Genomic DNA, 12577 nt, shown 5'->3' on the forward strand with positions numbered 1-12577 from the left:
GGTTGTGGTAGCGCATACACTGCATTATATGGCCAACTTGCAGCTTCAAAAGGTCATGTAGGCTGCACCAGGCAGATCTGCAAGGTAACTGTATAATGTATACCCAGCATAACCCTGTACCACTTGGCATGTAGTAACAATACTGCACCAGCTGTTGCTGAGACCGCCGACCACATAACACCTTCCATTACAATTTTATTGAGCAATAAACTGACAATACTGGACTGGCATCAAGTCATTACACTGGATTAAGCTGAAGTAGACTGGCGCCTTCAATTCTGGCTCGTGTAAGAATCCCGCAGCGGTGTGAAGGTGGCGACTTTTTGCTGATGTCCCGGCTTTGGATAGAAGTCTCGTATAACCATTCAGTCTCCTATCTTCATCGTTGCGGACACAGTGACATGTTGTGCAGATTGGCATGTCTGTAAATGCTATGCTGGTTCTCAGATTTTTTTAATATATTAGTCCATGGTTGAAGGAGGCACTCAAACAAATAAGTTCAGAGACCTCTGTATTAGGGGTAACGTTGCCTCCGACCTGGGGAAGTGTGGTGACTGTGGTCGGTGGAATACAAATCCAGTGTTTCCGGCTGTGGTGTTCTGCTCTGCCGGGAGTGTGGTGCTACGTACTTCCATTGGGATGCACTCCGGTGGCTGGAGGGGACCAGGCACTCTAACTACAATGAAGGTATTTAGGTCGGTAAGTGTTTTGTTTCTTATGTGTATGGTGCCCTGAGGACGGGGGACACACCGAAAGTGCTTGGCCCTAATACTGATGTGTTTTTGAACTTATTTGTTTGAGTGCTTCCTTCCACCACACCACAATGGCATCTAAGGGAGGGTCACACTGGCAATCTGAACTGTGACGCTAGGGCTTGATCATAAATAAAGCCACCATCACACCTACTGATTGAGTCCCTTCACCTTTGAAAGCGTTAAGTCTTCTCGAGAACCTGCGATAAAGGATTCAGACTTTCTGACAGTTGGCAATGACCGTGTATAGTCGGGGATATCGCTCCTTGATTTCTGCAGGAAGTTATCCAAGTAGTCTGCAAACAACACAATCGTTTAATGCACATTCGCACCCAGACCAGCAAATTGGAGCCTGTTTCAATTTGTCGTCTCTTCTAGCAGGCTAGCTTTCGAAGCATAAGCTTTGAGTTGGTTTGCTAGAGATAGATATATATATATTTATATTTTCTAGTAGTCCGTGTGTCTGACTGGGGCACAAAGTCACCCTGGGGGATGCAGAGCTAGGGGCCCATTTTTAGGGGTGTGGCCAGCCACCACATTGGTTTTTCTAAACCAGGCATGTCCAAACTATGGCCCTCCAGCTGTTGTGAAACTACAAGTCCCATCATATCTTGCCAGAGTTTTGCTATTAGGGAATGCTAAACCTATGGCAATGCATGCTGGGATGTGTAGTTACACAATAGCTGGAGGGCCACAGCTGTTGTGTAACTACACATCCCAGCATGCATTGCCATAGGTTTAGCATTCCCTAATCCAGGGGTTCCCAATCTATTTCTAATCACGGCACCCTAGAGTATCAGAATTTTTCCACGGCACCCCTAGGCCCCCCAAAAATATATCAAATTAAGTAGATTGTGTTTATATGTGTTTCTTAGGTTCAGTTATGTGGTAAGGGGCAGGATTTGGTTCTGGTTGTAGACATTTTACCATTGGCAGCCAATAGCACTGGTTTTGTCCAGTAATAATTGATCATAAATAATTTGAATTGGTCCTGGATGACCAACCCGAGGCACCCCTGCAAGTGTCCCGAGGCACCCCAGGGAGCCTAGGCGCACAGTTTGGGAACCACTGCCCTAATCGCAAAACTCTGGGATGGCCCCTAGCCAGGGTTGCCTACCCTCTCGGAATGGCCGGGAGTCTTCCGAAAATCTGGTCCACCTCCCGGCCCCTCGGAAAGGTGGGCAACCCTCCCGGATTCAGGGGGACCTCCCACTGCGCCCCCTGATTGCGGTATTTAAATGCCGCAATCTGCGGGTCTCAGGAGGGGGCGGAGCTCAAATGGGGGGGCTTAATGACATCTTGCTCAAACCCCTTCTCTCTTTTTTTTAACTAGTAGGCAGAGCAGACAACGTGGCCCCATTTTGTGTATTTGGGGGCCCTGTACAGGTGTCCCCCCCTGTTGCTGAGCCTGCACACATACATAGGCATGAGTTATTCGGGGGATTGGACTACACTTACCAGAAGTCACTAGAGCAATGACTGATTCTTGCTGATATTTAGAGGTCTTGCGCATCTTAGGACTCAACTGCAGATCAATGGTGACGGTAGAGGGCTCAGGGTGTTTTTGCTTTTCCAGAGTGGATGCAAACCTATATAGAATGTAAATATAATATTCATTAAAAATGAAGCCATGATACGCCTTTCCTGAGCTAGCATTGTCTTGGTTTATAATGAGACAGATGTTACTTGTAGTCCGCTTTACATTGGTGGCTCTGGAGGGCGGCTGACCACACTGGGACCTCTATATATAGTAAATATTCAATCTGCAAAACCATCTGGAGATGTAATTGGGAACACCTGGTCAAGACTAGAGTAGGTCAGACCCTCTCCTGCTCCAAATGAGAATTTGGGAATGATGTAGGTAGGACAAGGCCAAGTAATATCTGATAAAGATGGAGGATACGGCATGAGCGGTAGCTTCCAGAAGCTAAGGACTTCTCAGTAACTATTTCGGCCCGGGCGTCCCCTGCTTTCTCCAACTCTCCGATGAGCGGAAATAGACGCACCATTGATTAGTTTCGCTTGTCATTCATCAACAGAACCTGGTCTTACTGTTATGGAGCTTTGAGCTTAATTGAGCTCATCTTCTGTTCCATGTGAACGTTGCCCATTCTGTGTACTGGAGGCACTTGGTGCAACGTCCGCCTTCTGGGATGCACAATTTCCCTATGGTCTTGTTCTATGGTAATATGATAGACGTTTTACGTCTAGGTCTAGAAGACGGTCTTCTACCCAGGATCAGAAGATCTCTTCCTCTAGATATATAAGGGTATGTCCTGAGAACGCATTTATCATTGTACCTTCTTACACTATCCTGATATTGGTATTTTCCTCTGTCCATCTAATAAAGGATAATATTGCTGGATAAACTGCTGTTCCATCCCAATAATCTACAACATGATGGCTTTCTTGGGTGACTATACATCATGTATCTAGTGTTCCAGACATGTAGATTGGTTGACTATATCCGTCCAGGCCCCAACGGTAAAGGACGGTCAGCCGTCTTCTATGCGGCCCTCTCTGGTGGCTATTCGTTTGCACATCAGTTGTTCTCCATTTCTTTTTGTGGTAATTGGCCTTAAGATTAACTTTTACAATTAATTCTGGTCGGGAGATAGTAGTGCTACCAAATACTTGTATGTCTGAAATGACCTTCAGTTCCTATTGGCAGATGGAGTTGTTTGGGTTCATACTTCAATGTCTAGCAGGAGTGGTTGCTGCCTTTAAAAGGAAGAAAGGTTCCGAACTTCTGTTAACTTTGGAATAGAAAATGTCCTTTAGTGCTGTGTGATCAGAGCTGCAGCGTTCTGTTCTCTGACTGTATATGTCAGAAGCCACCAAGTCTGAAGAAGCCGCCAGGCTACCGGTGAAACGCGTAACTGGATTATGCAACTGAAACTGATTCTTCAGTTGGTAGAACCTGCGCCATAAAAGATCTTTTCAAAAGGATGACCGCCAATTAGCATACCTAATAATTAGCTTACCTGTATGGCCTCGTCCCCATGGCAGGTACCAGAGCCCTTGATGTAAACGACTTTTCTAAATAAAGAACAAGGAGAATTAAGTCACATAGATCATTGTGCACTTACAAAACAAAATCAGCATATAGTATGATTGTATACTAAGAATAAAACGTAACGGAGCTATGGGGAAAGGTAATACAGATTTAGGTACTTGTGAGTTATCCGGACGCCCGATTTCAAAATCGGGTCGGATCGGGCACATCGCATCGCATCGCATGCGACCATCGGATGCGATGCGATGCGATGACCCGATTTTTCCATAGGAATCAATGTTAAAATGGACTGAGTCCATTTTAACATGGAATTCAATGGGAAAAAGGGGTCCTTTTCATACCCCTACTATCCAAGTGGGCATGGAGTTGGATATAAACCTGTGGCGAGCGTAGCGAGCCACCGAGCCCGAAGCGTGGCGAGCGTAGCGAGCCCCGCGAGGGGACACGGAATACCGTCCCCTCGCGGGGCTCGCTTCGCTCGCCACGCTTCGGGCTCGGTGGCTCGCTACGCTCGCCACAGGTTTATATCCAACTCCATGCCCACTTGGATAGTAGGGGTATGAAAAGGACCCCTTTTTCCATAGGAATCATTTTAACATTGATTCCTATGGAAAAATCGGGTCATCGCATCCGATGGTCGCATGCGATGCGATGCGATGCGATGCGATATCGCATCGCATCGCATCTGATTGTATGCCTTAACTTAAGGCATACAATCAAAAAATCGGGCGTCCAGATAACTCACAAGTACCCAGATTTACTCTGAGAATAGTCTCATGCAGGCTACACATCAGTGCAGAGAGGGCCCGTTATTGTGCCCTACCATCCACTAGGGCGTGGTGGGAGAATGAAATAGAGTGCCATGCGAGGGGACGCGGTGCACTTTAAACTGTGTCCATGTCGACTGTGTCGACATTTGGGTCAAAAACCAGTGGAAAACCCCATGTAGACCTTGCCCATGTTGACCTAATGCTTGTGTCGATCTAATGACCTGTCGCCCTTTCCCCATGTCGACCTTCTTGCTGCAGACCTAATTATCCTTACCCGGCACAACATCCCTGCAATAGGTTGGGGTGGAGTTACGATAAGAAGACATCTCGCTCTAGGTATCCGGAGAATTCTATCACAGGAATACGATATGAATACAAACAGCGGGAAGTGATCATGTAAAGGTGCATTGCACAGGTGCGCCTGCGGTTTAGGACCAGTGCTCATGGGCGGATCTCTTAGAACAGAGTGGCCAAAACATTTCCCTGGTGATCTCTCAGCTGTGCATATGAAGATCTTTAGGAATGCACAGGTACGTACCTTCGATGGGTGCAATGTAGGCACCTATGGAAACCCATTAAAGATATAGTCAATCGGGAAGGGAGGTGGCAGTAGTGGTCAAATTTTATTATTATTCCCAGTGAAAGGCATTAGAACGGCTTATGCGTTACATTATAGAGGTGTTATTTCGTTTTTGTACATTACGGGTGAGATTTAATAGGATGAGAGATTCAGAATGTTGGAGATTTGGTAAGACATCTCCAGTTTTTTTAAAGCGGAAATCATTTACATTTCCAAATCAAACTGGTTTTGCAGTGTAAATGATTGCCGCTTTAAATAATCTGGAGATTTCTTACCAAATCTCCCACATTCTGAATCGCTCATCCTATTAAATCTCACCCTACGTTTCTTGTTGCAGTTGTACATTGTAGACTATCAGATGCGCGTACCTCGTTTGAGCACATGATCAGTCACATGGCTTTTGTCCCTGTAATCAAGCATGGCATGAAAAGGTGGGAGGTGCTGCTTGATTGGCGAGGGCTCTTTGGAGAAAGGAGATAAGTTGGCACGCTGGATTACGGTTATAATCAGGGGAAGGCGGTTGGCACTAGGTTCGCGGGTCTTGACTGCAGCGTGGCGAGGACAGACATGTTCCAGTGTTGAGAAGTCTCCTGTAGAACAAGAATTGGAGGCTATAGTATCACGTCAGCCATCTTACCAGGCCTCACCTTTACACGGGCACCTAACTCACCAATGAATGAGGTTGGGAGTCTGTTGATGAGCTGGGTCTTCACAGAAACAGACTCTGGCTTGCGTACATAGGTCAGAGTGGGCTTTTCTATAGTATATAAAGAAAAACAGACTCTTGTAGAGTATTCGGAGGACTGTGCTGATGGCGATGGTTTTATCGGGTGTTATTTCTTACCCACGGTTTGTACTGGGGCTTCCTCAGCCACTTCAGTCTGGGACAAGGAACTTTCCTGGGACTTCATCTGTGATAGACAAACCATTGTCTTGTAATATAGACACCAATATAATATTCAATTATCACCACACGGTTATATTGTAGTTACATTTGTCTGCTTTTTATACATATATATATAAAATAGCGCCATTCGGAGTGAGAATCACTGAATGTAGACATTCAGCGACTCTCGTTGTTCGCGATGGTACCGGTGCTTGCCAGAAGACACTTCTGGGTCTATTATTTATTTAAGAACATTAAGTGGTCACTTCTGAGAAATCTTTCTATATAATGTTAAAATCGGATATCCCCCTTTGTCCCACGAATGTATTCTTGCAATGTAATGATGATATACTTTATTGTTACTTACTGTGATATCTGTATACTATGCATGTCATCTCTGCTTTAACCCTTTAGGTGGTATGCCTGGAAATTTTCTGGGCTCAGCTGCGATGCGGCAGCGGGCTATCCCGGGAAATTTCCGGGCATACCTACCATGCAGTAGGTGCGTGCCAGTGGTGCCTCCAGCTGGGCATCACTGGCGCACCTCCTCTAGGCCCCCCCCCCTTCTGTCGTCCCTGACCCCTGCCGCTTCCCCAGCCGCCATTCACTTCACAGCAGTGATGAAGGCGGCAGGATGTTCGGGGGGACTCGGGAGTGCTCAGGAGTTCAAGTGCCCGAGTCCTCCCTTGCCGTCGCGATCATCCCCGAGCCTGACGTCTGTGGTCATTGCTGTGACTGGCGGCTGGGGCAGCAGCGGCAGGGAAGCTCAGCCTTTCGGCGTACAAATGCTGGAGCGGAGGTGAGGGGGTGGTCCCTACATTCTGTGGTGGGTTTTCCTGCCCCAGCAAAACCCACCACACAAGGGGTTAACTCATTTTCAATAAAATTGTTATACAAAAATAACATTTAACAATATAGAGAACTCTAAAATATACTACATTACTAATAACAATATGGCATGTTCTGCCAGAGGTGGGTGGTGCGGCCCTCAAAAGGGATGGCCCCAAAGTACCGGCACAGAATACAGCACCATCTCTGGGCAGGGCCACCCCCCTTATTGGCCAGCCACACCTCCCGCATGGTGGGGGATGGAGGTATTAATGCAGAGTGCCCGGTGATGCCGCTGAGAATGGCAGCTCAGTATCTCTATGCGCAGTTACAATCACATCTCAGGGGAAACTTCACTCACCTTCAGTTTTCTTTTCTCTGCGTTTCCTGCACCGGAACCTTTAGATGGGGTGGAGTTGGCTGTTTGGTTCGAGGACCCAGCAAGGTCCTTAAAACATAAAAAGAAGAATTTATATAGAATTTATAAGCGCTGCGGAATATGTGTGCGCTATATAAGAAACTGTTAATAAATAATAAATAAATATAGAGGCGCCACAACATTTTTATTTTGGAGGGAGACAAAATATAATTTTATTTTGGTTCCCCTAATGTCGCCCACTCAGGAGTGGTTGGACTTACCCGTCACACCACCTACCCGATGACAGATATATATCTATAGGGTAAAATAGGGTTTATTTTATTGAATTGATTATTTGAATGTTAAGGTGAGTTAGTTTGTTGTAGTGAGTGCTGGGCCCCCTGTGTTTGTATTTACTAGAGTGTGTGGTCACAGGCCACCGCACCCCAACCGGGGAAGTGAGTGCCCATTTGTAGGACTGGCGAGTGTGTTTGTATCTATCTATAGGGTATCAGCAGCTCTAAGTAACCTCCCTGTTGGTAGAGGAAAAGGGGAAGAAAGTACATAGAAAATAGATTGCGCTTATGAGTAAATTAAAGATATTTATTAAAATAGTATAAAACATGACAGAATTAACAGCAGTTCTTTATGCAGTCAGTTCCTGATGGATATGGAATGGAAACCCGACACGTTTCGTCATAGTGACTTCATCAGGGGTGTAAAGTCAAAGACCATCATATATAGAAGTTTTGAAGATTGTAGCAGTAAAATAGGTCCTTACATGGGTGGATAAAGGGGGGGGGCACCCGGGCACATGCCGCCCCCCGCCCCCCCCCCCCCCCCCCCGTTATTTCTGACATAGCTAATTTTGCAGCGGAGGACCGGGGCTTTCCAATGGCTGGCCCCACATTGCTAGCCCCCTGGGAACTGGAGATGCAAAGCTGGAACCTTTTCCTCCTAGGATAACATAGAACCCGCTAATTCCGACCCCCACTCGGTTCCCCCCCCCACCCCCCCCTTCCCGGCATCAAAGTAGTGTCGAGGTTGATCTCATTCGAACCCAAATCGCTGGGCCTTCAATCTGATACCAGGCTGGTTCATATGGCCGTTTCCATGGAAATTTGCCGGTGATGTGGGGGGCGGGCAGCTGATGTCAGCGGATGCCACCTGCCTGCCCGCTTCCCAGGAACCTGCAGATCTAAGACATCAGACATCATAGTCGGCGACCATCGAATGATTTTGCCCCTGCACGGAAGACTGCTAATGGATGCTTATGCTAAACCTCCATTCGCATGCGTGTGGGGGGGGGGGGGATTGACGTGCGAGGGCGGCGGGTGTTCGTGCGGGCGGCGTTTTAGATGACCTGCAAAGCAGCGAATTTCGCAGCTTTGCGGGCCAACCAGAATGAGGGCCTAGATTTGCGGCACTCAGGAATAGAAATACTCCTTCCAGAAGTGTTGCTTATACGCACACACGTAGATCTTACCACATTGTCACGTGACTTTGGCTTGTGTTTGGAACTGCGTTTCTCATACATGTGGTTCCTCTCCTTACGTGATCGCAGGCGTTTTTTCCTCTTATAAAACTAGTGAAGAAGAGAGAACAAAGAGATTAAGGCAGCAGCTTTGTAAACAGGTGGATGTTCATTCTGTGCTCATTTACCTCCCCTAATTTATTGCAGCAGAGGCTGAGCACCAGCTATGGTGCGCAGCCTGATACCGACACCAGATTCCACTATGAACCCCACTCTCCTCATTGAGAAAAGATGGCCTGACTCCAAACTTGTGTCCTGCCGTTGTATCATATGGTCTAATGTTGGGAACACACTAGACCAGTGATCTTCAAACTTTTTCAACTCGCGTCACACCAAACAAGATTTTAAAATTTGCCAAGGGTCACCATCACAAAAAACACAGAGGCCCCACAGGAAAAAAACAAACCCAATGAACTGTTCTCATATGCCCAGAGACAGGACTGGAGCAGGAAGTAAAGACAATGGGGGATGTCGGTAGCAAACCACGACAGTGGGCGTCACTAGTGAAGTAGCGGGTACACATTGGTCCCTTTTAAAAATCTGTTGTAACCAATGTTCAACAAATTTGTTTCAAAATTTTCTAGTGTGTACCCAGCATAAGATATGCTAATGAAGCTATACGCGTAGTTGTTTGATTTACTGTGTCCCTGTCCCAGCGGCAGAGGGCATCTATACACAAGATGGCATCTCGGTCATTAGCATACTTTTGCAGTTCCACTACGAGCAAGCCATTGTGTGCACCACTGAGTCAAAATGTTTGGGCACTATTGAAAACAATGAATGCCTAGTAATCGAGCGTATTTGTGCACATCATGAGATCCATTCTAGTGTCTGTGTACATTCATTTTCTAAGCATGTACAATATGATACTCACACAGGCAAGGCTGTAACTAGGGCAATGTGTGCAGTGTGCCACCCTACAGGGAGCATGGCTGCCCCTCGGAATTGCAAGGTGCAGCCAGAATCTCTGCAGCTCCCCAGGACTGTCCATTGGGCTCAGCAGACATGTACGGTTGTAGCCTGAATCCGTTCCACCCCTGAGAATCCCCAGAGAGCTCTGTGTTTGTCCCGCCTCTTCGTCATGACATCAGTGGGTGTGGCTGGCACAGGATGTACAGTGCTGCACCTTTCCCAGATGTACTGTATAGCGCTCACCTTCGCTGCCATGTTCAGTAGATGTGCAGGGAGTCCATCAGATTCCGAGCTGTTGGATCCACTGGTGCTGTAAGCATGACAACAAGAGATGACTGTTACCATGAACGTCATATAGCAGTGCAGGATCACAATGGGTAATTCAGGGAATCCTGACTACTGAGACAAGTCAGCCACTACGGTGCTAGTGTGCTACTTGACAGTTTGGTAGGAGCGTCATCACTATGGGGGTGATTCAGGATTGCTCGTAGCAATCAGAATTCGGTGAACATTGAATGATCTCTCCTGCTAGTGGAGGAATGCGAGGGGTTGTTCTCGTACACATCCCCTCGCATGGTACCAAGGGGACTTGGTGGCGGGGGAGGGGGGCGGCGGCAGGTGGCACCTCAGGCGCTTGGTGAACAGCAATGTTTTCTGCTTACCGAACCAACCTGAATTATTGCCTATATCCTCCTGTGCAAACTTCTGCTCCATCACAAAAGCCAAGTTTTTGCTCAGCCCCGAAATAGACATCTGCACAGCTTTGTGCAAAACAGCATGTGACCTCCACCAAGTATAATATGTGCAGAGCCCTAAGGCGGGGATGGGGAACCTTCGGCCCTCCAGCTGTTGTTGAACTATACATCTCAGCATGCCCTGCTACAGTTTTGCTATTGGCGATGTTAAAACTGTTGCAGGGCATGCTGGGATGTGTATCTCTACAACAGCTGGAGGGCCGAAGTTTCCCCATCACTGCCCTAAGGCAACCACACATCACAACGTCTCCTGGTTCCGCACAAATGCCATCAACTGCAACTGTGCACAATGATGACAACAATGTTGTTTTCTAGAATACCGATCGGCGCTCGCTTATTTGCCACCATCGATTGCATGTGAAATTGGATCATCCTATGGCAGGTGCAGCATGTCTGTCTGACCATGGCCTCCTATGGCATCTGGGAACACAGCTGCTTGCATTGACACGCCCCTGACACTCCCATAACACGCCCCGACACTCCCATAACACGCCCCCGACACTCCCATAACACGCCCACCCACTGAATGGGCTATTTTTACACGCGCTGGGGAGCGATGTTTAGCCACTGTGCATGCACATGTATGTGCATGTGCAGCCGCTTGGTGCGAGCGGGCATGGCGAACTGCATGTTCGCAATGTCTCGTTCGCACCTAGCAGTGCGGGCAGGGGGCATGGGAGCGGTGGTGGAGACGGGCTGCGCCCATGGGAATGCCCAGAATTTCATGGGCGTTCCTATGAAAATGCTGGGCATTCCCATGTGGGTGCAGGGTGCGGGCACCTGATGTCAGCTGCACGCCCACTTCCTGCATCCATGCGCAGCTTTGCGTGTGGACCAGAATAAGAGCCACAGCTGCAATATAACAATTCCCATTATTGCAGAAAGTATATTATTGATAGTATATAATATTACTGACTGCTTTCATCTCTGTGCAAAGCTCTGGGTACACAACTGACGTATTGGCGTATCGGTCAGGAAACCAGCTGGGCGGATATTTGAATTGACCCGCCCTGCTGTGTTGTCCGCCTCGTGGCGTAACTATAGCTCCGCAGCCCCCGCGGTGGCGGGGGGGCGCAGAGAAATTGGGGGCGCCGCCGGGGGGGCTGCGGGGCTATAGTTACCCGCGGTCTGCGTCTCGCCCGGCTCTCTGTCGGGACCTTCCTGACGTCACGGTCCCGGCCGGCTCCTGCTGCAATGAAAACTGACAATTAGAAAATGGCTGCCCCCATACTGCAGACAGTTTTCTGTCTGCAGTATGGGGGCAGCCATTTTCTAAGAGTCCGTTTTCATTGTAGCAGCAGGAGCCGGCCGGGACCGTGACGTCAGGAAGGTCCCGACAGAGAGCCGGGCGAGAGTCGGACGCAGACCGCAGGTAAGAAGGGGGGGAAGGTTAGGTGGGGGGCGCCGAATAAACGTGCGGCGGGGGGGGGCGATAAATAGTTAGTTACGCCCCTGTCGCCTCCCTAACTAGGTCATACGACTTAGTGTCTAACCCTAAACTCCCAGCCTCGGCAAATCCCTAATGTTGACATTCTGATAATGGCATTTCGAGGGTTTACACTCTGACAATGTCAACATGTTGCCTGACAGCATTTTAACATTGAAGCTGTCAACATTATGGTGTCAACATCGATATAGCCAAGTTACATTATGTGGCTCCAATAGCCAAACATTAGACAAGTCCCAGCTAAAGAGAGCTTACATTCTACAGGGTCCTGCTCTCACCTTGACTCGATATCGGACAATGATATGTCGCTCAGATTCACATCCGAATCGATGTTCCGTCCAAGCTGTTTTAGTTTCTCTCTTATTTCTTCCTGCACTAAGGTCTTGATCTCCGACAAACAAACCTGGAACTTTAAGCGAAGAGGATATTTACTGGACAGGTACAGGCCATGCACATACTAATAGTTCTGGCTCTGCAGCTGGTATTAAAGCAAAGTATGCTCAGGGGCTTCCCGACTCCCTACAACGCACTCACCTTGGTGTTGTCGGGATCACAGAAGTCCAGCAGTGTGTCACAGAAGTGGTGACCCATCGATTTCAGGTCACCTGCTGTAAAATGAGTGCCCTTTCTGTCCCCTGCAATGTTTGCAGATAACCAAACACATCAAATCCATGTTAACAAGCACATACGTAGTTACATGCACTGCTTAAGGTGAAAGGATTTCAAAGGATGAGTTTTA

The 12577-nt window shown here is 47.9% G+C and overlaps 1 protein-coding gene across 3 annotated transcripts in view; it reads right to left on the reverse strand.

Annotated features, from left to right (window-relative positions):
- Positions 1-178: 178 nt before the first annotated feature.
- AGBL2 (AGBL carboxypeptidase 2) overlaps positions 179-12577 on the reverse strand; it is a 30660-nt gene continuing 18261 nt past the window's right edge. For all 3 annotated transcript variants that reach the window (XM_083164346.1, XM_083164348.1, XM_083164347.1), the window contains 11 exons: positions 12373-12473; positions 12117-12247; positions 9880-9946; positions 8677-8775; positions 7194-7280; positions 5963-6029; positions 5789-5875; positions 5487-5708; positions 3737-3791; positions 2211-2341; positions 179-1048 (listed from right to left, as the gene is read on the reverse strand). In XM_083164346.1, coding sequence (XP_083020472.1) covers positions 903-1048; positions 2211-2341; positions 3737-3791; positions 5487-5708; positions 5789-5875; positions 5963-6029; positions 7194-7280; positions 8677-8775; positions 9880-9946; positions 12117-12247; positions 12373-12473 — 1193 coding nt within the window. In that variant the 3' untranslated portion in view covers positions 179-902. The remainder of the gene's footprint in view (positions 1049-2210; positions 2342-3736; positions 3792-5486; positions 5709-5788; positions 5876-5962; positions 6030-7193; positions 7281-8676; positions 8776-9879; positions 9947-12116; positions 12248-12372; positions 12474-12577) is intronic.

Source organism: Crinia signifera, chromosome 11 (assembly GCF_055691185.1).
Source record: "Crinia signifera chromosome 11, ASM5569118v1, whole genome shotgun sequence".
NCBI lineage: Eukaryota > Metazoa > Chordata > Amphibia > Anura > Myobatrachidae > Crinia > Crinia signifera.